The following is a 27,043-nucleotide window of genomic DNA, read 5'->3' as shown; positions in this document are numbered from 1 at the left end:
GAGGGAGTTCCCTGACAATCCAGTGGTCAGGACTCTGCAATTCCACTGCAGGCGGCACGAGTTGGATCCTGAACTGAGATCCTGCATGCCGCACGCAGCGTGGCCAAAAAAGAAAAAAAAAAAAAAAGAATGTAGCTTTAAAAATGTATGTATGGCATAAATTCAAATCTATCTTCAAAGAAAACAATTATATCCCTAAATGCTATTCTCTCTTAAAAAAATAATCTAAGTATTCAATGCAAAATTTAGAAGAATAACTATGGCCTAAGGACAGGAAACCTTCACAATTCAATTACTATAAAACTGGTAAATTTTTAAAGTGCATTCATGAGTTGTTTATTTTTTAAAAAACTACAAAACATACAAGCTTCTCATACTTCTAATTAAGTCTTTAAAACAAGCATAAAAATACACAAAAGTGAAAATTAAAAAAAATAAAGCTATGAAAAAGATGTTTTCAATTATGAAAGAATGTGATGACTATTAAGTTAAAAAAATGTAAAAAAAAAAAGGAAAAACTTCAGAAACAATATAATCATGAAAACTTGACTCAGTAAAAACTTAAGGAGGTCAGTAACAATAGAAGAAATTAACACTCCCATTACAAAGAAAACCAGATTCAGCTTAATTTTTCTAAACTTCAATGAATAATTCTCATCATCTATGTAAATACTGTTCTAAAGTTAAAAACATGAACATCCTCTAAATTCATTTAACATTCAACAAGGCTAGCATAAAGTTGATACTTAAATGTGATTAAAGACTAATTACATTTATGAATGTAAATGGAAAAATTATAAATAAAATACTGGTAACTAAGCCAGTTGTATATGAAAAGTGTAATACAACTAGATACGGTTAATTCTACGAATGGAAAAAATATTACTCTAATGCATCATATCAAAAGGTCTTTGGAGAAAGACCATATGATCATTTTAATTGATGCTGAAGTGATCGTTTAAATTGCTGCTGATATAATAAAATAAACACATTCCTAATAATAACAATTTCAGGTCTTTCAAAATTCAGTGTTTTCCATACAAAGGCTAGACCATATCTGATTCATTTGCTTTCAGTGCAACAGAAATTTCCAATTAACAGAGCATGGTCAAAGGGTTTCACATGGTCTTTTAATCCCTAAAATGCCTAGCCAACATTTAAATATCATATGCGTAGTGTTTTGTTTTGTTTTGTTTTTTTGCGGTACGCGGGCCTCTCACTGCTGTGGCCTCTCCCGTTGCGGAGCACAGGCTCCGGACGCGCAGGCTCAGTGGCCATGGCTCACAGGCCCAGCCGCTCTGCGGCATGTGGGATCTTCCCGGACCTGGGCACGAACCCGTGTACCCTGCATCGGCAGGCTGACTCTCAACCACTGCGCCACCAGGGAAGCCCTGCGTAGTGTTTTTGACTCTCTACCCTATGGTGGGAAACTTCATTTACCTGAGTGGTCCTGGGCCCCCCATCTGGCATTGCAGACTCATGCTGGGAGCAGACCACACAGAAGCTTCTACAGGAAACTTATCCACTCCTTTGTATCATGAGCCTCAAAGCAAAGGCTGTGCCTTTGCAAACTACATTCCCCTCCCTGATGTAATCCCTTTAGGCTTCAACCCATGGCAAATCCCATCAGAAAACTACTTCTGTGGGGAAACAAATGAGAAAGTCTCTCCCTAGACAGAGTAAAAACAATATACTTCCCATCTTATAAATATACAGCAACCAGGACTTCCCTGGTGGCACAGTGGTTAAGAATCCGCCTGCCAATGCAGGGGATGTGGGTTCGATCCCTGGTCCAGGAAGATCCCACATGCCGCGGAGCAACTAAGCCCGTGCGCCACAACTACTGAGCCTGCACTCTAGAGCCCGTGAGCCACAACTACTAAGCCCGCGAGCCACAACTACCGAAGCCCGCACGCCCAGAGCCTGCGCACTGCAACAAGAGAAGCCACCGCAATGAGAAGCCCGCGCACCACGATGAAGAGTGGCCCCCGTTCGCCGCAACTAGAGAGAGCCCGCACGTGGCAACGAAGACCCAACGCAGCCCCAAAATAAATAAATTAATTAATTTTTAAAAATATACAGCAACCTTGGCTAACCTTGTTTAGGCACAGTTGATTCATTCATGCAATAAACATTTATCGAACATCTATTCTGTGCCAGACACTTAATAGATGTTGCAGATACACCAGTAAATGAAGATTATCACAGAGTTGACATTTTTGTAAGGAGAAGAGATAGTAAACAAATAAAAACATAAAAAATGTCAGTGCTCAAGGGAAGAGTTACTTAGGGTCTGTCTGCTCAGAACTCCTCTCCCTTAACTTGGCCTGCTATCCACAGCTCCTTACCTGACTGACGGCTTTGGACCCTCTGTTGGAAACTATTGGTGCAGTACCTGAGTTAAAACTGGGCTTTTTCCCCAAACAAGAAACTATTGTTAGGTTCTCAGTTAGGGTGCTGTTTAGAGTTTTACTGTGAAGAATAGTTTTCAGCTTAGTTAAAACCCTGTATCTTGATAGAACCATCATCACGTTAATACTGTGAGTTCAAAATTCTAGGTCCTACAGTTCCCGTGAAAGTCCAAGCGCTCTGTCTTAACGACAGAGGACTTAGTAAACGGAAGAAACACTTAGAGGTATTAAGCCAATGGATACAGTTGATCATGTAAGTGAAAACATAGCCTAATGAAGGAATTTCCTAATAGCAATTCCTTGTTGAAAAACACTCGGGTAATTTTGCTGAGACAGAGCCTGCGTCTCAGCCCACGACCCCACTCCTGGCAGGTGCCTGCTCATTCTTTTACTCCTAGTGGAAGAACCGGTATATTGGATCTATGGTCATCTCCTGCTCATCTCCTTGGGATAAGAACCACCTAATGTTTCTTAAATCAGAGAGAAAAGAAACACATGTTCAGGAAAACCAGGACAATGGAGTTCCAACTTGTTCCTGAGCCCAAGGCCTCATGATCAGAAAGTCATTATTTGCCTGTAACAGTCTTTCCACAATAGCCTCCTTCAGACAACTCATCTTCGTCTTTTTCTCCTGCTCAGGAAGTTTTAAGTGACACAATTTCCTATCCTGATGGTACATTCATGGATTGGGAGTTTAAGATCTCTGTCTTGTATGACATTGCTAAGGTAAGAGACCCACAAACACAAAAGACATTTATGAAAGTTAAATCTGGGAAGACAGATGTAGCGAGCTATTGCATTGGTCTCTTCATCTGTAAAATGATAATAAAAATAGTACCTATGTCATAGGGTTGTCGGGAGGATTTTATGAAACAATGCATGTGCTCCAAATAAGACCTGACAAGCAGGTATTCAATATATGTTGGCCATTATTATTTTTATTATTAAATTCTTTCTACACTGGGCTTGGGGCACATATTTTCACAGATTTGCTGGAAGTAAAAAAATCACATAAGGTCTCAGAGAAGATGACTGAATCCTCATCTTCATAAGAGAAAATATTAAGAGTAGGCATTCGTCTTGCATGAGGCAATAATAAATCTGGACATGTATATTTCCCAGATGTGCTATGAAAAGGAAGTGGATACCAGTAACTAGGGCCCCATTCAAGAATGAAGAAAAGCGAGTCCCAAGAGTAAGCTGTGTGATACAGTCTTAAATCACTTGAAAGTCACATAGGATCAGAATCAGTTGGAAAAAATGTGACACAATACCTTATTTGGTACATTTCATCCCTGGGATCAAGGCCAAACACCAGTTTCTGCAATACCACCTCTGGCCACCAGGGGAAGGCACATCAGCCCAAAAAGAGCTTCCTCTTTCAAAACAGAATGAAACATTCTATTTTAAAATAGAATGAAACCATTTAGACTTTAGGAAGTAATCTAGCCTCACCCCTCCCTTCAGGAAGGCAAGGCCTTATTCATGTTTTTTCATTGAGGTAGCAGAGGACTAGAGACATACCCAAGGTCACAGACAGAATAAGTGGTAAGCAGAAATGCTTTTAAAAAAATAGGATCAATCTTTGCTTCATATTATATACAACTACTAAACAGAGTCTTCAGACAATTGCCTTTTACTGTGTCACCTAAATAGACTTCAAAAGTAGATGCAGTGCTTAGGCAAATATTGGGGCTTTAACAATATTAAGTTAAACTTAATGGAATTAAATTTAAAATTTGATGGTTATTCTATCTGCATGCCAAAATAATTTCAAAACGTCATTTCTTTCCTTAAAATAATGGAGCTGCTGAAAAGTGTCATATCTCTTTGTTTTCCTGTTATCTGAAAAACTACAGGGGATGTCATATCTGCACTCCAGTAAGACAGAAGTCCACGGTCGTCTGAAATCCACCAACTGCGTGGTGGATAGTAGAATGGTGGTGAAGATAACTGATTTTGGCTGCAATTCCATTTTACCTCCAAGAAAAGGTCTGTCATGAATGAAATTTTTACTAGTTTCCCACTTAAAATTTTTTTTTTTCTCACAAGTCCATGTAAGGTGTTCAGGAAATGGTGATACTGATCAGAAAATAAACACTTGGAGTTGTAAGAGGCATCAGCTGGGTCATTCTCCAGCACTACCCCCTTCTCAGTGTTCAGTGCATGCTTGTCGAGTTGAACAAATCTCCTCTGTGGATTTCCTTCATCTGTGTGTCCCTTGATATCAGGGAGAAATCATGAAGAAGTTATTGGCTTGTGGAAGCAGGACTGCGTGAGAAAATACAGAAGTTAGAGCAGTAAGAGATCTTAGAAATCGTCTGATCAAACCCTCTTCATTTGTAGAAGACAGAATTGAAGCTCAGAGAGGTTAAGAGATTTGCCCAAGAAGATAGAGTACAAGGCTGAAGACCAGTTTCCCAATTCTAGACTTCATTCATTTATCTGTGATAATGATAAGATGATAATGATAAGAAAAAAGTCTTATCAGTAAAACATATTCATACTTAGCCCTTTCAGGATTGTGATGAGGGTCAAAAAAGTAACACACAAAAAAATGATTTGTAAAGTATAAAGGGCTTTTCATGTTGAACATTCACCTGTTCTTTACTAGAATTCAGGGTTAAACAGCCTCAGAAGGCTAGGACTCAATATATGCCTCAAAATACTACCTGGATCCAAAAACTAAATTCTACCTCTAATTCTACTTTGGAATCCTCTAGTTTTCCCTTAATGGATGAAAAATTACAGTTCTGCCCCCCACTTCTTCAGTCATGTCAAGGATGCTAGGACATTGGACTCAATCTAGTAAGTGCTTGTTGAGGACCTACTGTGTGCCAAGCAGTGCTCATCATGGAGTGAGCAAATCTCTTTCATGAAATGACTCACCTTCATGAAATGACTCACCATGACACAGCATCAGATGAACTGCAGGCCAAATCCGATCCTTCTGGACATCATCCAGTTATACCTACCTATCTGTGGGGTCGGTTATCGGAAATTTTAGCATAAGTAGATTTATTTCCCTTCCCACAAGTTTAACCATTAGGATCAGTTGTTCACGAATCACAAGCCACATGAATTCACAAGACATAAATTCAAAAAGGCAGTGAACAGTTGGATGGAAAACTAAATGAGGAAAGTGTGCTTCATCTTAAGCATCTCACCGTACTGAAAACACATGAATCTGTAGGTTTATTTAATTGAAAATGCTGAAGGTAGAAATCTCAAAAAGTCTGCAAGGAGCTAGGTGATCCTGGAAAACTTCCAAGGGATGTTGGAGGATAATTAATTGTATGCCCTCATTATTGTACATAAGATAAGTGATAGGGGTCCAAAACCCAAGTGTCTATAGGAGCCAAACACAGGACACAGGAGTGCTTCACTCGTGTGAAGTAGACTTGATAGAAAGCACTAGGAGTAGCAGGCACACTAGTAAAACGTGAGTAAAGTGTATGCATTCTTTTTTTAAATAATACTGCGAGCACCAAAGAAAACACATCCGTGGATAATAGCTGACTTCATGGCTGCCAGTATGTCACACCCAGAAAATATCAGTGATGGTCTCTTTGTTTATTTTCTTTTAGGAAACATTATCAATATATGTATTGATAATGTTTTATATTACATTAAATATATAGTTTTAAAATATTTATAGAGGCTTTCATAGGTTTATGCCATATGTTCCGTAAGCTATTAAATCCTCAGCCTCTTACATTCTACTGCATTCACCCCACAAATATTTACTGAGCGCTTCCTATACCCCAGGAGCTAGTCTAGGTAGACCTTGAGGGTTTCAGGACTACGATCCAAGCAGTTTTAGGGAAGGCATTGCCATATTTCCTCACCCAAATCCTGGCCTTGCCTAGTCAGCTTGGAAGGCAAGTGTGTGTTCTGCCCTATCACCAGCATCAGCATGGTAGAGGGACTTAAACATAAAAGCAAGTCGGGGACCTCTGGGCCGCTCACCCCGCCTCAACCTCGCGATCTCCATTCTGAACGCACAGACCTGTGGACTGCCCCGGAGCACCTGCGCCAAGCCAACATCTCTCAGAAAGGAGACGTGTACAGCTATGGGATCATCGCCCAGGAGATCATCCTGCGGAGAGAAACCTTCTACACGCTCAGCTGTCGGGACCAGAAGGGTGAGAGTCTGACCCTTCGGGGGCCTTCTCTGGGACCCAGCAGGAATTCTAGGCTGGCTGAGACCCTGAGGTTTCTGTGACCACATCTCAGTCCCTCGTCTGCAAAAGCAATGTCACATCTACCCTCCACACTCCACGGGGTAGTTGGAGGAATTCAGTGACAGTATGAACGTTAGAGGACTCTGAAAAGCATAGGACAATATACCACTGCCAGCTGCCACTACCGTCAGCATTTTTGTGAGTTAGAGAATCTCGCCTTACAATTTCTTGCTTTTCTTCTGATTCCAATAAGGGACGTGTGTCTGTTTCATACCTGAACAAGATCACTCTAGCAGGACAACACATATTTTAGTTCTTACTAAGAGCAGATCTATGGTTTTGTCACATGTCCTCTCGGGGAGGAAATGTCTCCTTCCGTTCATCCAGTCCTCGCTTTACTGAGCACTTATTATGTGCCAGCTCTTACCTGTCTGGGGGATGGAGGTAGCTAAGGGATATAGGGAGGACAGGCTAGGGTCTTGGTCAGAGGAAGCCTCCCTAAGACAGCGGTCTCTGAGTTAAGTTTTAAAGGGTTAGTAGCCTTAACTTAAGGTAATCTCCTGGGTGTAAGGGGGCATGAGACCCCTTCGCCTGGTGGACCATCCATTCATTCACATCTGTCTGTCAAGTGCTGGCCTAGGCTCTGCCACACTCCCACTGGGTACCCACCCAGGGTTGGTGAACCAATTCAGAGTCTGGCGGCTGCTGCTAAAATTCCTTCACGCTGCATTCTTTCTTGTAATTTGAGTTCTTCCTACCCCACCAGAGAAGATTTTCAGAGTGGAGAATTCCAATGGAGTGAAACCCTTCCGCCCTGATCTGTTCCTGGAAACAGCAGAGGAAAAAGAGCTGGAAGTGAGTATATCTCCCTGCATGGAGTTTTTCTGGGCCGCTGCAAGAGGACCACAGACTTGGTGGATTAACACAACAGAAATGTAGACGCTTACAGTTCTGGAGGCCAGAAGTGTGAAATGAGTTGTCAGAAGGTCATGCTTCTCCCAGAGGTTCTAGGGGAGAATCCATTCCTTGCTCCTTCCAGGAGCTTCTGGTGGCTACTGACATTCCTTGGCTTGTGGCCACAATGCTCTAATCTCTGCTTCCAGGCCACATTCTCCTCTTCTGTCTGTCTAATCTCCCTCTACTTCCCTCCTATATAAGGATACATGTGATTACAATCAGGCCCATCAAAATAATCCAGATTATCTCCCCATCGCAAGACCCTTAACTTAATCACATCTGCAAAGACCCTTTTTCCAAATAAGGTAACTGGTTCCAGGGGTTGGGACACACCCTTGGGAGCCACTATCAGCCTACCATACTCCCAACTCAGGAAGGAACTCAAGTACACATTACATTCTCGATTTTTAGGAGCTAAAAGAGCAAGATTCCATGTGATACCCATATTAAGCTTATAAATACTACCTCATTAAAAAATAAATATTCCAACATCTAGAAACAATAGAGAAATGTACTTTCACTCTTTCTATCCCTCCTCTGAAGAAAATGGAGATTTTCTCTGTATCTGCTTAATTTTTTTGTATTGCCTCACAAAGGCCTTTAAGGCCTGTGGGGGAAAAAATTTTAATTTTCTTTTTTAGAATTTTATCTGAGCTTTTATAATCCAGAAGATGGTAAGTAAATGTTTAAAAAATATTTATGGTCATTAAAAATTCTTTTTAAACTTTTGTTCCTTGCAGGATAAAGATAAAAATATTTTGCTTTAATTTGCAAGCAACCTGCCAGATGTGGTTATGGCCAGACTCTGCTGGGCATGAATGGGCCATTTTTACTTCTCTCTCTCTTTTTCAGCATTAAAGGCAGGTTGTACCCAGGGTTCTGAGCTACATCTGCTTCTATCCTTGCTTCTCCTCATGCCTTCCTTTCCTCCTGCTTTTCTGGATCCTTGGATTCCTCCCCACACATCAGCATCTCTCTTCTCAAACCCTCCTTTCTAGCCTGAGTATATCCACATGTTGTTTACAACCTCTTTCACCAAAGCATCCTCCTCATCAGTTCACTCGTGTGGCTGGATGCTTCTGGAACTGGCTACGAGGAATTCGACTGCATTTTCTAGTAGCTGGTTCCAACAGAATACAGGCCCGAAACTCCAAGACTTGGCAATGCCTGAAGAGCATCTGCTGTTTCACGGGCGATGCCCTATCAGCCCATTGTCAGTGCTTCTGTCGTTTCTTTGCTAAGGCATCAGCCAGCAGATCGTTCTCCCAGGCAGCAGCATCACCTAGTGGTGAATACAGGCAACCACAGTTCCATACCGTGGTCCTGTCCCTCCCCAGGGACTCTCGTTAAGGCAAAAGAACGCAGGCAAGGACTGTATCCAGTACCATTTGTGATCCTGTTTGGGGTCAGAGTGAAGAACAAACTTTATTATTATTATTATTATTTTTTTTTTTTTGCGGTACGTGGGCCTCTCACTGTTGTGGCCCCTCCCGTTGCGGAGCACAGGCTCCAGACACGCAGGCTCAGCGGCCATGGCTCACGGGCCCAGCCGCTCCGCGGCATGTGGGATCTTCCCGGACCGGGACACGAACCCGCATCCCCTGCATCGGCAGGCGGACTCTCAACCACTGCGCCACCAGGGAAGCCCTATTATTTAAAACAAATGGTTTTCACCATGCTTTTTGATCCCACAAAAGCTGCAAACAAGTGGTGTCAAATGAAAGATGGTTCCACAGGCTTCCTCGCGTCTCCCTCTCCCTCTGTACCTCCCCTTCCTCGCTTCTCTTCACCGCAGCTGGGCATTGCATCACCTGGGGAACTTAAAAATGTATAGATTAGTGTCCTTTGGCCATGCAACATCTGGGACATACTTATGCTAAAGAAACTATTTGTTGTTTATCTGAAATTCAAGTTTAACTGGGTGTCCTGTATTTCTATTTGCTATATCTGAGAACCCTAAGAAGGCCCCTTCCCAAGCCAGTTAATTCAGAATCTCCCGAAATCATAAAAAGTTTTGTGAATGCTGCGCAGGCGATTCCACGGTCAGGCATGGCTGAAAACTAACGTCATAGAGCCTCACTCATTTAGAGTCACTTGCCTCGTACTCACAGAGCCCAGCTGTTTATTGCCGTCCCCCGCACAAAGCCTGCAAACGTCCATCCGTAAAGCATTTTGTCTCTCCCATCAACCCCACCTGGTCCAAATCGGTATCTCCATTTTCTTTAGTTTAGGATCGAGGGGAAGGGTGAGGCAAGGTAGTGCAGGCGGCGGTGACAGATACACACAGGGAGCCGGGCCGTTTCATCCTAGTTGTCAGAGTTGAGATGTTTTAAAAATAGTCCCTGCTTCGGTTACTGCCATCCCAGAACAGAATAGGATAGGATACCACCCTCTAAGCTGATCCACCTCTTCATTCATTCATTCATTCATTCATTTTTATTGAGGTATAGTTGATTTACAATGTTGTACCGATCTCTGCTGTACAGCAAAGTGACTCACTTATACACATATATATTCTTTTTTTCGTATTCTTTTCCATTATGGTTTATCACGGGATACTGAATAAAGTTCCCTGTGCTGTACAGTAGGACCTTGTAGTTTATCCATTCTAAATGTAATTGTTTGCCTCTACTAACCCTACACTCCCAGTCCATCCCACTCCCTCCCTGCCCACCCCTTGGCAACCACAAGTCTGATCTCTATGTTTGTGAGTCTGTTTCTGTTTTGTAGATAGGTTCATTTGTGCCGTATTTTAGATTCTACCTATAAGTGATATCACATGGTATTTGTCTTTCTCCTTCCGACTTATTTCACTTCCACCTCTTCTTTCTTCCAGGTCTATCTGCTTGTCAAAAACTGCTGGGAGGAAGATCCAGAAAAGAGGCCAGACTTCAAGAAAATTGAGAATACACTGGCCAAGATATTTGGGTATGGCTGAAATTTTTACTTTTCCCTTCTAATTTCAGATTTTTCTAATAATAGCTGACATTCTGTGTCAGCTAAGTATGAGAATGTCTTTTCTAATGAAAAATCACAGACTACAATACCTGTCTCAAAAAAATTAAAATGGTATGGAGATGAACAGACCATTTTCTTGGGGAAATAATCACTTGAAACGTTAAGTACTGTACTCAAGGGCAAAACTTGCCTGATTAGAAAATAAATTCTGACTGATGTGTTAAAAATATAGTTCCCTGACCCTTCTGCAGGTCATTGGGATTTAGAAGTCTAGTACACATCTGCACAAAACCCTGGAAAATTCTGAAGATCAAAAAGTTTCTTACAGTTTTAAAATCTTAAGATCAGCAACTTTGGCCTTAAGCACTTGAGCCATGAATCGGATTATAATTCAGGATCAAAAAAAGTAACATACAGTTATCCAGTAAGACTGAATTTTAGATTTCCCATGTTTTGAGTTAGATACAATGCAGGGTGAGAAAAATAGCTCTGAGGTAAGAGTTAGGAGATCTGGTTTCTAGGCTAGTATCTAATAATAATAGCTAGTTGTGGGACATTGGGCAAAACACCCGAACTGGGTATCAGTTTTATTGCTAGTAAAATTGGAATGATTTCTGCAGTTCCTTCCAGCTCTTTCTGTAGTTCTCATCAAGTCAAAGACACAGATTCTTAGTGAAGCTAATTTAATAAAGCCCAGGACCGAGATGTGGTAGAGTGAAGACAATGAAAGTGTGGCCATTGATTGTTTGATCTAAACCGTCATATGTGGAAAAGGAGCAGGAAATAATAAATGATTTATTATTTTCATTCCTTCCCAGACCTTTTACTAAGAGCAGATGAGATTGTATGTGTGACATGAAATGTAAGCTCGTGAAGATAAAACTAGGCCCCTGATATTTAGCCTTTAATATGGTGCTTCTCAACTTGGCTGCACACTGAAATCACCTGGGGAGATTTTTAAACTACTGATGCCAGAGTCCTACCCTAGAGAGTCTAGTGTAATTGATCTGGGTGCAGGCTGGCATCAGGAGTTTAAATAAGCTCCTCAAGTGATTAAAATACACAGCCAAGGTTGAGGAAACTGTTTTAACTGAGTCAATTCATCATGAAATAAGATAATCCATCCCTTACACCTGCTCCCTCACTCTTTCTACCCAACTAGACTCCATAATGGTTTCCGGTAAGAATCTCCTAGGGACCTTGTTAAATATTTCTCTTAATCCCAAACCTAGCAGTTTGCAGTCATATAGGTCTGTGATAGGACTCAGAAAAGTACTCAATTTTTAACAAACATCCCGCCCCACACCAAGGGGATTATGATGTAGTCCATCTTTTTGAGTACAGAAATGGCGACTTGTAATTGTTGTTGTGATAATGAAATGGTATGATCTATTCATCCCTTCGGTTGTGTCATGAATGTTGTCACCAATCCTCACAACAGCTGTGCGGGACTCGGTGTGCCTCCTGACTGGGCTCTGCACCTAGGCGTGTCACAGGGTCACGAAAAGCTGCCATCTCATCTAAGTTGTCCTGATCTAACAAAATACTCCAGAGTTAGGGCTTTTGCTCTAGGATCCTGACTTTGTCTGAGGAGATACTATATAAGGCTCAGCTTTACTTTTCTTGGTCCTTTTCTTATATTTCCCTTTATTGCAAGTTGCTCCTTATTAAAATTTTAGAAAATATGAATAAGCAAACAAGAAAGTAAAAACATCACCTGGTTTTTAATAGATGACCACCAGTTTTCAAAAATTAAAAATGGGATGATAATTTTTGCTGTTTTATGAACTGGCTTTTTTCACTTAATAATATAGAGGTAGCATCTTTGTGTGTATCACGATTCTAATTTGTGTTTAATGATACATTCATATTCCATCGTTTCATATTTTAATCACTTTTTGTTACACATTTAGATTATTTTTAAATGTTTGCTTGTGAAGAATACTGTGGCTTTCTTTGTAGTTAACTTTCAGCACATGCATGATTGTTTCCTTTGGATAATTCTTAGAAGTAGGGTTGATGGGCCGATCGGCATAAGCATTCTTAAAGCTTATGACACATTTTACCAAATTTCCCTCCAGAAAGGCTGTAATGTACATTTTTCTTCCGTCTTCCCTACATTGATTACCATTGTGCTAACATTTGTTTTTCTTTTTTTAAACTGTTATTTCTATTCCTTTTATCCTTCCTCAGGTTAAAATTTTTTGCTACATTTGTTGGTCATTTTTATTCTTTGTTTAATTACCTGTTTATGATATTTGCCCATTGTTTTAATGGATGTTCATGTTTTCTTGATAATATGGAGATCTCTTCATCTATCACTACCTACAGCCTTTTTCATGACCAAAAAAATGAAACTTATATGGATACCTTGATCCGACGTCTACAGCTGTATTCCCGAAACCTGGAACATCTGGTGGAAGAAAGGACACAGCTGTACAAGGCAGAGAGGGACAGGGCTGACAGACTTAATTTTATGTTGCTCCCAAGGTAAGGAAGTCCTCCCATGGACGTGATTTTCCAGACTCCACAGGTATGCTCAGCCCTTAAGGCTGAAAGCCAAAGCATATTTGTCTAGCATTGGTTTTCCCTGTATTTATATAGGATTGGTCCCTTTTGCATATTCTTCAACAGATTGTTGTGTTTAAAAATGCATGTACCTCACTTTTACAAGCACTGCTCTAGATATACTTGAACAATTTAATATGTACAGAACATGTATTTATTCTGGATGCTAGTAAATAAATAAGAATCATACTGTATTAGGGGTTGTGACAACATTATTGAATTTTTTATGTATATAAAGCCATATGTTTTAGACTGGTTTCTATCAGTCTTACTTTACACTTCTATGACACTGTGAACTAAAGAAGAAGAATTTTTAAAAATCAAAGGTGAAGAAAGAGATCAAAAAATTTGTTTGTTTCAATAATAAGCTATAGGTAAAATCTCTAAACCTTCAGAAATAAACTGCTCACCTTCAGACTGAGTTGGAGTGTATTAAAATAAATTATGCTATTTCCCACCAAACATTTTAATTTAGTGCTGATTTAAATATAACATGTTGTTACTTAGTACATTTTAGTCAAGTTTATATTGCACAATAAAATATGAGAAAATATATATTTTTTAAAATTCATGTACCTTGCTAAGACTTGTCCTGGTTTGCACTGTCTAAATAGCTAGAAGAAAGAGGTTGTTTTCCAGTGGCTTTGTGGTGCCGCGGAAGGAGCATGAATGGTACAGTTAAAGTGACCTGGGTTCCAGCACCTCTTGGCCACTTCTGCTAAGTCTGGGACCTTAGGCCAGTCACTGTCTCTCCCCAGTCCAAAAATGGAAATTAAAGTTTTCCTACAGAACCTGTGAGCTTTAAGGCATTTTCAGGCACTAAGTGTTAGTTTCTTTGCTTTCTTCTGTCTGCCTCAAAGTAGAGGCCAAATTACAAGAAGTGGGAGCATCTTTAGTGGAGAAGGTATGGTCCCACTCTCCCCAGATGTCTCATCACACAGGCATCTACGGGCTGATCTCCATTTTGTGAAACAATATTACAACCATGACAGAAGAGAAAGAAATTAAGGTTGAAATCCCAGTTTAACGTTTTATAAGTGTTGGTCCTCAGGTAATAACTAAGAAATGTTAAGATAAGCAAGAAATTAAAATGTGAACAGCTGGGAAATAGGTTGGACCAAGGGACCCACAACTGTCACAAGTGAGAGGTAATGTTCTCTGCTCAATGAATGATAAACTGTCCTCTTAGATTAAGGATAAGCGAAGCAGTGTCGCATTGGGTGAAATCATGGAAACTGAGGTCAGCTAGGCCTGACTTCAAATCATGGTTCCACCACCTACTTGTGATCTGCAGCCTTGGACAAGTTACCTAAACACTGCAAGCCTCAGTTTCCCATCATAGGCTGGCTCAAAGAATCCTCTAAAATAATGTGCACAATATAAGGTACTTAGCACAGTGTCTGTAACATCCATGGTTGTTATTACTATGCATAGTAGTTACGACTTTTATATATTACTTGCATTAATTATTATTTTATTTTGAACCCATGCTCATTGAGCATATCAGCTCTACCTTAATAAAGGAATGATTTTGAGCTCATATGAGTTGTTTTCTAAATAAAGAAATAGTTTCTCTTCTACAAGCCTGAATGAGGAGGTACGAGTTACACACAGGCCCTGTTCAGCCATCTGGCCCTGAAGAAAGCCTAATGCAGAACCCATGTGCCCTCAGCCTGGCATTGGTACCCTGGGCATAGGCTGGAGCCCTTATTATTCACTTTAGAGATGGCAGTTTCTGTTAGTGCTCTGTGAATGTTCTGTATATAATGCATCAGTCCTTGCTGGCCTTTCATGCTGAGTTGTGACAAAAACAACATCCTGATGATTTAGCTGCCTTCCCAGCTTTTTATCACTGATGGTTTTAACCAATAATGACACTCACAATTTGAAACAGCTGGCTCAGCACCGTGGATTTTTTCCTACCCTTGGTTCAGTGTGCCATGTTGACCACTAGACGGGAGATGTTCCTATTGGATCACCAAAGATTGTAGAGCAAGGGCTGCAATACACAATGACTACAGGGCAAGTCACTTTGATCATTTATATACAAGTTCTTTATATTTGCAAAGGAAAACTAAAATATACATGCATGATACCTAGAAGAATCCAAAATAAATATTACAGCAAAATTGTAAATAAGTTGCAGGTAGGAGCCAGATACTACTTAGACACTTATTTCACAGTACTCCTTGGGGTTTTGAAACAGGTTAAAATAGAAGTTTTTTCTACCTATGGAAAAAACTACCTACCTGTGGGAAGCACTTCTAAGACACCTACTCTGTATACTGTGTCAGCAAAACCCTGTTATCAAAGTTCACCAGGTTAAGTCATAGCCCTTCCTTCATTTATCCACCAACATTAGTTTCTCTCTCAGGTAACATACTATTTTCTAAGCTCATATGACTTTTCAGCTATAAGCAGTAAAATGAAGGGCAAAGATGGCGAAATATCCAATCTTATCATTAGTCTGTGTAGCCTCCAAATAATCTGCACCCTTCTACGGGGCACGTAAGGAACCACCACCCCAGACGTGCCCCTGCGAATCTAACCAGCCACATGGCAGGGATGGTTTTCAAGTTCCCAAATTTCATCATTGTACCAACTGAAAGGACCTCCCTTGATGCTCTGAAGGTTCTCTAAATGAGTTTTGGGAATGCTTGTGGTTGATTGGCTGTCTGTTTTCCAGGAAAGTGCCAGACCTTCTTCCTTTACTACAGCCAGCACACCTCCAAATCTTCCCCATCACCCCGAGGATCCGAGGCCTGGGTTGTGGAGGAATGTGATGCAATTAAAAGCCTGAAGGGTGGGAGTTACTGAGTTCCAGCACTGGCTCTGCCCTTAGTGGCTCTGGGACCTTGTGCAAGTCATACTTTTTTATTTGGTTGGTTTTTTTTTGGCTGCACCTTGCAGCTTGTGGGATCTCAGTTCCCTGACCAGGGATTGAACCCAGGCCCTGGACAGTGAGAGCATGGAGTCCTAACCACTGGGCCACCAGGGAACTCCCCATACTTTCTTTTTAAGCCTCAGCCTTCTCATCTGGAAAAGTAAGGGATTTTATGACCTCTGTCATACCTCCCAGCTTGCAGGCGGTCCATACTCTGATCCTTTACCAAGTGATCCCAAAGGCAGACAGGGAACACGCAGCCTCATGTCAGCACCCCTCCACCCCATTTACTCAATGAAAAGGCAACTTGGCACATAAAGGAAGTGTGGCATCTCTTCTTGTGGTTCTTCTCTCTTAATTCTGAGTCTGATATACTGCTCTTTATATCTGTTCAACAGAGATATTCTAAGTTGCTTCTATTTGACTTGTGCAGTTTTAGCAGAATTTTAACTTGTTTACGTGGTAATTGATGTTGCTTTTTAAAGGACCCAATTCTGCTCCAAAATGTTTCAAATAAATCCGGGTTCAGAATATATCAAAATTCATTTTAAATACATTATTTCTTCATAGTGGTATTAAACGAGGCCGTGTTAAATCTGCCAGGGAAGTAAAACTATTTACTGATGAGAAAGTCAGATCTGAGAGCTGTCGTGAGTCAAGCTCTTACATCAGTGACACACTCTCCTTGGCTTCTGGATGTAGAGCTCTATCTAGAAGAAGCTATCGATAGAGAGGTAAAAAGTGAGCAAGTATTAGGATTGTGTAGGTATTACAGTTATGTGTACATGTTTATTAGTGTTATAATCAAGTATTAAATTAATACTGAACCTCCTATTCATCTGAGGTCAAATACATGTGTTATGTGTGTCTGTAGTATATTCATACATTTGGTATATGCAACCTATCTTTGCTTCCTACACAATTCACTGGAAATCCCCAATTTTAGAATTCCTGGTGGACAAATAGTACTGTCTCAAAGATTTCTGTAGGGGAAGAAGAAATTTGCTGAAGTTGAAGGCCTTGTTTTTCGCTTCCTCATCTAGGCTGGTGGTCAAGTCTCTGAAGGAGAAAGGCATCGTGGAGCCTGAGCTATACGAGGAAGTTACAGTCTACTTCAGTGACATTGTGGGGTTCACCACCATCTGCAAGTACAGCACCCCCATGGAAGTGGTGGACATGCTCAACGACATCTATAAGAATTTTGACCACATTGTCGATCACCACGACGTGTACAAGGTAACCACTTCACCTAATAGGCTGAATGATGGTTCAGCCCCAGTCCTCCATTGCTACCCACTAGCCCCTCTGCCTCAGGATTGGTTCCAGGACCCCCATGGATCCCCAAATCCCCAGATGCTCAAGTCCCTTGTATAAAATGGCATATTTGCATATGACCTATGTACATCCCCATGTACTTTAAATCATCTCTAGATTACTTATAATACCTAATACAATGTAGATGCTATATAAATAGTTGCTGGAGTGTGGCAAATTGAAGTTTTACTTTTTGGAACTTTCTGGAATTTTGTTTAAATATATGTGATTCATGGTTCATTGAATCCACAGTGCGGAACCTGTGGATACAGAAGCCAGCTCTACTCAGGTCTTGTCCTTTGTCATTTAAGATTTAATTAATTAGTGGTTGAATCTGAGCTAAAAGTGAAGGGAAGTGGAAGAATAAGAAGGGTCGTAAGTCTGAGGGTTGTCTTTTCGTCTTGTTTATGGTTTCCTTTGCTGTGCAAAAGCTTTTAGGTTTCATTAGGTCCCATTTATTTATTTTTGTTTTTATTTCCATTTCTCTAGGAGGTGGGTCAAAAAGGATCTTGCTGTGATTTATGTCATAGAGTGTTCTGCCTATGTTTTCCCTAAGAGTTTTATAGTGTCTGACTTTACATTTAGGTCTTTAATCCATTTTGAGTTTTATAATTTTTTTGTCAAATAGTTTATAAAAAATGATAAGAGCCAAAGATGACTTTTCTGGTATTTAGAGGTGTTCCTAAAATTATATAAAACCATTCAGATTATTTCAACATTGATAGAATTGTCATCACATCTGGATGATTCATATTATTATAAAGTACTTTCATATGGTTAAAATCCTTTATAGTGGGGACTTCCCTGGTGGTGCAGTGGTTAAGAATCCTCCTGCCAATGCAGGCAACATGTGTTCGAGCCCTGGTCCGGGAAGATCCCACATGCCGCGGAGCAACTAAGCCCATGCGCCACAACTACTGAAGCCCGTGCACCTAGAGCCCATGCTCCGCAACAAGAGAAGCCACCGCAGTGAGAGAGGCCTACGCACTGCAACGAAGAGCAGCCCCTGCTCGCCACAACTAGAGAAAGCCCGTGTGCAGCCACGAAGACCCAACACAGCCAAAAATTAGTTTAAAAAGTATTTTTTAAAAATCCTTTATTGTTGTTTTATCAACTATTTCACTAGGCTATAAAAACCCTGAAGAAATTAGCATAGAACTGGTTTTGAACTAGTCCCAGAAAAAGCGTACAGAGCCATGCTCATACTGAGTTCTCGAAAATTTTTGTATTTTTTATGTGACCGCTTCTGTTTAATTTCTTGTGCCGTTAGAAGGGGCAGATTCACTGATGAGAAACTCCTTCCACAGGTGGAAACCATTGGTGATGCCTACATGGTGGCTAGTGGTTTGCCTAAGAGAAACGGCAACCGGCATGCAATTGACATTGCCAAGATGGCTTTGGACATCCTCAGCTTCATGGGGACCTTTGAGCTAGAGCATCTTCCCGGCCTCCCAATATGGATTCGCATTGGAATTCACTCTGGTATGTAGTTGAGCATTGTAGCAATCGAGAACCGTGTGTACCTCTGTGCACCAACTAAATCAGAAAGGTTAAAGGATCTTCAGACGTGATCAATTTTCACATGAGGTTTACTCCTGCCAAATACGAAGTCCCGTTACACATCCTGACATAATTAGACCTATAATTAGTCTCTAGAGAGTTCTAGGAAACAACAGCCATTGATAAACACCAACCACAAACTGAAATACCAAGCTCCAGACTTCCTATTTACTATGTCATTTATCTCTTCCCCATTCCCTCCCTCTCCCCCACCCCCAACTTCTGTGTATTTTTTTTCCACTAAACTATTACAGTATCTTAAATGGATTACGTTATCTACAGGGGGAGAACATATCTGGTCAGATCCCTACAATAAAAGGGTGTTTGTTCCCCCAACCCCTCAGTGGTACAGAAAGTACATGAATCACTTTAAAGACCATGAAACTTATCCAACCTTGAATGTAGAGATTTGAGAAGATGAGTTACAAATACAGCAAGTCCCCTACATACGAACCTTCAAGTTGTGAACTTTTAAAGATGCAAACATGCGTTCGCGTGTCCAGTCATGTAAGTTAGTTCACATATCTGGCGTATGTTGTCACATGCGTGCATCCTCTACAAGAGGTTGTGCTTTTGTGTACTTTACTGTATAGCACTGTTTAGAGTACAGTAGTACAGTATCTTTATTTTGAGCCCAGGATGTCCAGAAGTGAGTGTAAAAGCAGCGGTGACGTAGCTGGTACTACTGTACTTTTCAAGGTATTGTACTGTAAGATTAAAAATGTTTTCTTTATTTTTTGTGTTTGTTTTTTATGTATTATTTGTGTGAAAAGTATTATAAACCTATTATATAGCCGATTGTGTCAGTTGGTTACCTCGGCTAACTTTGTTGGACTTACAAACAAATTAGACTTAACACACTCTCGGAACAGAACTCGTTCCTATGTAGGGACTTACGGTATTGCAGAAAAATAGAGTGGTAGAGGAACTCAGAAGTCATCTAGATTAATCTTTTACAAGGCATAAATTATTCCAAGATAAGTAATAATATAACCACATTTAGAATAAATAGTCCCAGGACTCCCTGAAAACTCAGTATTTCCAAAGTCAGCTCACTCCTTTATCAAATAGTTGTAATTGTTAGACAGTCTTTCCTTGTGTTAAAGTAAATCACATCTCCCTATAATTTCTTGTCATTGCTCCTTCTTCTGCCCTCCAAGCCTCACAGAAGACCCAGGGTAGAGAAAACCCAAGAGGTCACTCCCAGCTTTGTGGTGAGGGCCAGACAACTACGTTTGCAAAAGTCATCCTGTATCCACCGTGCCTCGCACAGAGTCGGACAGTAAATGTTTGGTTGAGGAATGCATCAGTGAGAGTCTCAGGGTGACAGTGAACAGAAGTTAAGAAGTGCTGCCACACCCTTGACAGCCAGGAACATGGCTGTGGCCTTCCCCGGCCACGTCACAGCCAAACCGTCGTAGATGTTTACATAGACACAGAAGGGAACTGTTCGGCATCTCCCTGGCCCATCGCAAATTGTCGGGCCTGGAGGAGGGGACGGCAGCAGAACTGATGGAACCAGGGAGGGAGAATGGAGCTCTGGGTCCTGGTCCCCTCTCTTGTCCTCTGTGACCTACTCAATGCCTGAGTGACTGCCAGGGCCCAGGCACTGTCACATTGGGCTGGAATGAGAGTAAATAGTAGACCCATATACCGGGGTGGGTTTATCCCTAAGAAATTAAAAGGTTGCAGTTAAATATGGATACTTGAAGACAAAACATAATATCTGCAGGCATTTTCCACCTCCAGGCCCTTCCCAGTTTTATCATTCCATTTTTGAAGTGACTAGTCAAGACACAGCCTTGGGAAGCTCAGAGATCTTTTTTTGTTTTTAATGTATTTTATTGAAGTATAGTTGATTTACAATGTGTTAGTTTCTGCTGTACAGCAAAGTGATTCATTTATACATACATACACTAGTTTGCATCTGCTAATCCCAAACTCCCAGTCTGTCCTTCCCCTCATCCCCCCTCCCGCTTGGCAACCACAGGCTGTTCTCTATGTCTGTGAGTCTGTATCTGTTTCGTAGATAAGTTCATTTGTGTCATATTTTAGATTCTGGGAAGCTCAGAGAGCTTCTAATCAAGTAGCTGCTGCTGTTTTTGCTTGTTTTTTTATTTCTTTGTGGTTTGTTTTCTTTTTGGATTGAACCTAACAGAGGAGGGTTCAGTATTTTTATTTTTTTCAGTGTTCATAAACACAGAGTATTTGTAGGACGAATCTATCAAGAAACTCATAGAGGTCAAAACCCAATCAGCCAACCATAAAATCAATAGTTACCTCTATCCAAAACCCGATTTTGCGGTTTCTGAGTTAATCTTTAACTTCTAAAATTTTAGCTCTTTGCATTCCGTCATTCCACACAAATGCTTGCTTGAGCAAACCCCTCTTTCCTACCTGATACGCCACTGTGCATCGCCTTGCCTTGGTTTTTGTTCTTCTTTTTGGGGTATCCCTGTGCGACAGGCTCCCCATTCTGTATTCACATGGTGCATGAAATGCTCAGGGAAGAAGATGCCAAGTCCTTGTCTTCTGGGTCTTCCATCATCAGGCCACCAATGCCAAAAAGGCTACTCTGACTTAAATAAAAATAAAATAAAACAAACTTGGCCCACTGAGCCTTCGAGTGTACTGTGCCCTCCAGCAGTTCAGCACTCCGGGCTGTGTGGCTGGAAGAGGAAGCAAGCAGTGGGATAGTCTTCATCCTTCCTGAGAACCTTCTATTTAATATATTAGAGAGGGGGACTTCCCTGGTGATCCAGTGGTAAAGAATCCACCTTAACAATGCAGGGGACGCAGGTTCGATCCCTGGTCAGGGAACTAAGATCCCACATGCTGCGGGGCAGATAAGCCTGCTGAGCTCACGCACCTCAACTAGAGAGCCCGCGTGCTGCAAACTACAGAGCCCAGGCGCTCTGGAGCCCACGCACCACAACTAGAGAGAGGAAACCCACACACCACAACTAGAGAGAAGCCTGCGCGCTGCAACAAAAGATCCCGTGTGCCACAACTAAGACCCAGTGTGGCCGAAAATAAATAAATAAATAAATAAAAATAATAATAAATAAATAAATAAAAATAAATACATCTTTATATATATATATGGATATATCCCTATATATATATATATATATATATATATATATATAATTTCAAGGAGCACTTTACACCTCTGTAGCCTGGATCTCTGGATGCCTTGTTTCTTGCCAATGCGCTTCTCTGTGCTAGAGCAAAATACTTTCTGAAAGTGTGATTTGGATAATGGTGCTCCTCCATTGAATACACTGATTTAAAGCAAAAGTCACAGGTCGCATTTCCCACCTTGAACTGCTTCTCCATGAAATGAGGTATCGTGCATCGTGACCCTGAGAAGAGGCCTGCCCCCTTCCCCCCCCTCCCCGCCGCCACTCCACTCTGTGACTTCTGTTGATTCCACCTCTTGCTTTCTGTCCCTCTCAGGTCCCTGTGCTGCCGGAGTTGTGGGCATCAAGATGCCCCGTTATTGCCTGTTCGGAGATACAGTCAACACAGCCTCGCGGATGGAATCCACTGGCCTCCGTAAGAAGGGAGACTGCTTTTCTTAGAGGACAGAGATTCTGTCTTCCAGCAGAGGGGAATTGTAGGATAAAATGCAGAATAAGTGCCAGTGAGATGAAGAATGACTCTTCACACTGACTGGCCGTGAGCCTGGGTCAATCCGGTCCTTGCTACAAATTGCCGTTTACTGATAACTATTTTTTTTTTTTTTTTTTTTTTTTTTTTTTTGCAGTACGCGGGCCTCTCACTGTTGTGGCCTCTCCCGTTGCGGAGCACAGGCTCCGGACGTGCAGGCTCAGCGGCCATGGCTCACGGGCCCAGCCGCTCCGTGGCATGTGGGATCTTCCCGGACCGGGGCACGAACCCGCGTCCCCCCATCGGCAGGCGTACTCTCAACCACTGCGCCAGCAGGGAAGCCCTAAGTGTTTTCTTTTTTTACTACAATATCTAAGCTGCCAAGAGCACCTGTAATAAATATTCTGGCTCAAGGGGGAACAAATGGAGCCGTATAATAGCTTTCAAAACGGATGAGATTTTTATTTATCTATTTTGCATTTCCAGCCTTGAGAATTCATGTGAGCGGCTCCACAATATCCATCCTGAAGAGAACGGAGTGCCAGTTCCTGTATGAAGTGAGAGGAGAAACGTACTTAAAGGTAAGGAATCCACAGAGACAGCACCCAGAAGAAAGCTCTCACCAGCACCCGAGGGATGCCTCCTTTGAGACTGGATAGCCAATGTTCAGTATACTGATGAGCATGAGAATGAAGAATGCTATCCTGTTCTCCCCACAGTGATCACCCACTCTCCCGTGTAGGAGAAGCTACCACCGAAGACTATAAACTCAGAACTTTCCTTCACTCCAAAGACCCCTTCTGATGTTTTGAACTATGGCCACTATGTTATAAAATGCCACCACCATTTCTTTCACCTGTATCCAGGTTTGTCCACAGTTCCCCCTCCACTCCCAAGAGCTAAGTCTATTGCAGGACTACTTTAGTCAAAGTCCCCCTCTCCCCACTTACGTCCTCACTTTTACTGCGAGATGCTGCTACTCTCTAAGGCCACCTTTCTTGCTGTACTTTTCTGAGGTTCTGGACCAGTGAACCTCAAGGTGTGGCTCCACATTCTGACTCAGCATCATCCGGGCACTTGTTACAATGCAGATGCCTGGACTCCCCCCACAGGCCTGCTGAGTCAGACTCTCCTTGGGTGCGGATCAGAAATCTGTACTTGAAACACGTAGTCTACGTGACTGTGATGCACAGGGAGATGTAAGAATCCCCGTTTCAGATGCGCCATGCTGCCCCGCACATTTAGAACAGCAGCCCTCGAGAGCCACCGCGCGTCTCCAGGTGGCCCACTGGCTGCTAGTTGAAGGCAACCGCACTCACAGTTGGTCTGAAGCCAATGATCAGCCAAGACCATCTGCCTCTACTAGTCATGGGGCCGCTGGCCTCTACTCTGACGGCAACTGGGAAAGCTTCCTTTTAGGTAGTTGTGTCCGAACATCACACTCGCTTTTTTAATTCTCCGTAAATACATTTTCTGCAGGGTGTTCCCCCCAAAACAGAAGTGGTCTAAGGATTATTACAGTCCAAACACAGCCCCAAACCACGATTGTTTTGAATGAGTGATTTTTAAAAATATAAACATCCAGTCTCCTTTTCAAATACAAGCTCTAGCAAAAACAGAATTGCCTGTGTTTCCCTTTATTTTATAGCCTACAGATGGGCCCAGCCAGTGGTACTTAGTGAATGTTTATTACAATGCACATGCGTTTATAATTTACACACTTAAGGTGGGGAAACTGTGGCACAAGTTTCGTGGCAAAGTTTTGGGACAAAAAGGGCCAGAATAAAACGTAAACCACAGAAACCAGTTGGATTCGTTGGCGTAGCAGGACTGCAGATGAATGTTCTTCCTTCTTCATTTAGAGCTCTTGTGCTGTTGCTGTGGTGATATTTTGAAATATCTTTTGGGGAAAAAAGAAAATTCTACTTTGAAAAAACACGTCTGGTGGATGAGAGACTTATTTTTTAACAGGCACTTAGAAATAAAGATCGATCTACAGATAATGCAGATCATATCAGGAACAGGTGCTGTCCTGAAATACAGGCACTGATGAGAAACTCAGAGGTGAAATGTCTTTTGGAAACGGATACTTGTCAGAACGGTGGGTCAGAACGATGGGCTAGAGCCGACTGTCTTGGTCTCCATGGCACACACCTTTCTTTTCTCTCTAGGGAAGAGGAACTGAGACCACCTACTGGCTGACCGGGGCGAAGGACCAGGAGTACAACCTGCCAACCCCTCCGACCGCGTAAGCTGCCTGCGGCTGTGATGGGGAGGGGTGGGGGAGGGGAGGTCTTGGCTTTGTAAGTTGTGCTAAGTGCAGCCGGTTTAACTGTGGTCGAGTGCTTTGCCAGTGGCAGTGATGCAATGAATACAAGGTGAGAGACTACACATATGAAAAAGCTTAGAAACCTCCCTTCTCTGACTGCTAGAGGGTTTCAGGCCTGCTCAGGGGACCAGAGGACAGTTTAGGGCTCCCTCCCTGCCCCTCTGGTCGTAACAAAAGTAGAGCAGTGGAGCACACTGTACTGCACTGCCTCCCGTGCCTACACTGCTCTGCCGAGTCACCCGATGAAACAGGAACGCCCCCAGCTCCAGGACTGCGGGTCTGGGTTTTCACATGGAGCGTGTGTTCCCCGTGAGATGAGGAAGACAGGTTTCTGGTCCAAGTAACCGGTTTCAGTTCCCCTAAAGATGACTCAAATGGTCTTCCAGTTGCACCTTGGCCACTGCGATCAGTCACTGTGGCCATTGGAATGGCTTTAGCTGTGGTGGAGAAACCCTGTTTTGCAGACTCCTAGACGCAGGACCCAGACACATGGGGAAGACTGTAGAGATGCCAAGACAACCCAGATCGTCCCTGGGTCACGGGGGACCTGGCCCCTTATTAAGAGCACCCCAGGGCCATTCTAAACTCTTGAAACCCTCCACCCGTTGTGAGCCCTCCCCAGACAAGCCACACTCCTAGGAAGGCGTGGGACCAATGCGTTTTCAGAGTTTCTTGGTGGCAGGGGCCTAGCACCCTCCTGGCTTCCCTTCCCCGCCCTGCAGAGGTATGTGTAAACCTAACCATGCCTCCGAATTCCGCAGCATGTTGTTTCACTTTGAAGTTGAAATATATCAATAATTTCCTGCTCGAAATATATCCTGCTTTTCCTACAACTACACAGAGCAGGGATGACAGATCTTTAAGCTCATCAGGGGAAGGCAAGGATCATTTTGTGTTCTCTGGACTTCCTGTGTTCAGCCCAGAATAGGTGTTCAACAAGTATTCAGTGAATGGAACTGGCGGTTCTGGAGCTGAGGGATAGTCTGTATGAATTGCTGAGAAGATCCGTTTTCCCTCCGCACTCTCTCTCCAGGGAAAACCAACAGCGATTGCAAGCCGAGTTTGTAGACATGATTGCCAGCTCTTTACAGAAAAGACAGGCCTCAGGGATAAGGAACAGAAAACCAACCCGGGTAGCCAGCTACAAGAAGGGCATCCTGGAATACTTGCAGCTGAACACGAGAGACAAGGAGGGCACCCACTTTTAAACCTCAGTGAAGTCTAAGGGCTCAGGCAAACTAAGCCCAGCTGTACTTGGGCAACAACCTCAAGTGTCCTGAAGCTTCCATTTCCCTGACACCTCAGTGGAACGGAAGAAGACTTCGATGCAACCTCTTCAGCCTCGGCTGCCCTGTCCGGAACATAGACTTGCTTCTGTGAATCAGATGTGTGCCCTCAGGGCGATAATTACCTTTTACTCTGGGGCCCAATCTCAACAGTTACCCCAGGGAGCTTCGACCTGGGAAAGAAGAGGAATGAATGTACCATCTCAAAGTTGAGGAGATTTTGTTCTTATTTCGCCTATTTTTGTTTTGTTTTGTTTTGTTTTGTTTACTGGCTCTTTTTCCTTCTGTATTCGTGATAGGATTCTTTTTTTAATTGTCGCAATTATATTTTAAGTACTTTGTCTCCATTAAATTATACTTAACTCGTAATTTTTGCAGAAAATATGCAGTATATGAGGTAGGAATAAAAGTTAAGTGTTTCCTGGGTCTGTGGATGTGTTTCCATCTATTCCACCCATTTTTCCTTGAATGCACCATCCATCGCCTTGCACTCACTGAAAAACTGACTTAATTCCCCTGCACTGAAGGAGGGCAAAGCTGGCATCATTGCTCAGGGATACGAACCTTGATGTTTATCATTACCTGTGTGATGTGGGAATTTTGTGTCTAGCCCTCTACCATAGGAGCTGTTTAAGACCTGGGCTAAATTCAAATCCTGTTTACCTGTAAAGACACATTACTTCAAACTCTGCAAATATCCCCCTTTCACATCCAGCAGCAATCTCTTGCCCCTTCTAATGGCACTCTAACATGACTCGTCTGCTTGAAATCTCTGGGGAAAGGACAAAAGTCAGGTTGAGTAGACTAGTATCAGCAAGGGCAAGAACAAGCATGTAACACCCTGGCACTAAACCACTAAAACAACTGCTCTAACCACATCATGCCTCCCCAGGCCTCTGCCACAAAAGCCACCCCAGAGATTAAGAAACAGGTTATGTCTTCTCCAGCACCTGGAAAAGCAGACAATCAAAAAGTAGTAG

At 42.3% G+C, this 27,043-nt stretch overlaps 1 protein-coding gene across 5 annotated transcripts in view; it reads left to right on the top strand.

The window, feature by feature from the left end:
* GUCY2C (guanylate cyclase 2C) overlaps positions 1–26,677 on the top strand; it is a 112,759-nt gene extending 86,082 nt beyond the window's left edge. For all 5 annotated transcript variants that reach the window (XM_081248130.1, XM_081248126.1, XM_081248128.1 and 2 more), the window contains 12 exons: positions 3,051–3,137; positions 4,271–4,403; positions 6,419–6,556; positions 7,362–7,450; positions 10,389–10,480; positions 12,842–13,000; positions 17,006–17,198; positions 18,584–18,758; positions 22,296–22,394; positions 22,935–23,029; positions 24,620–24,696; positions 25,811–26,677. In XM_081248130.1, coding sequence (XP_081104256.1) covers positions 3,051–3,137; positions 4,271–4,403; positions 6,419–6,556; positions 7,362–7,450; positions 10,389–10,480; positions 12,842–13,000; positions 17,006–17,198; positions 18,584–18,758; positions 22,296–22,394; positions 22,935–23,029; positions 24,620–24,696; positions 25,811–25,985 — 1,512 coding nt within the window. In that variant the 3' untranslated portion in view covers positions 25,986–26,677. The remainder of the gene's footprint in view (positions 1–3,050; positions 3,138–4,270; positions 4,404–6,418; positions 6,557–7,361; positions 7,451–10,388; positions 10,481–12,841; positions 13,001–17,005; positions 17,199–18,583; positions 18,759–22,295; positions 22,395–22,934; positions 23,030–24,619; positions 24,697–25,810) is intronic.
* Positions 26,678–27,043: the final 366 nt, after the last annotated feature.

Source organism: Mesoplodon bidens (genome assembly GCF_964165515.1).
Source record: "Mesoplodon bidens genome assembly, chromosome: 11".
NCBI lineage: Eukaryota > Metazoa > Chordata > Mammalia > Artiodactyla > Ziphiidae > Mesoplodon > Mesoplodon bidens.
Note: the sequence above shows the minus strand (reverse complement) of the source record. Positions and strands in the feature narration are given on the sequence as shown.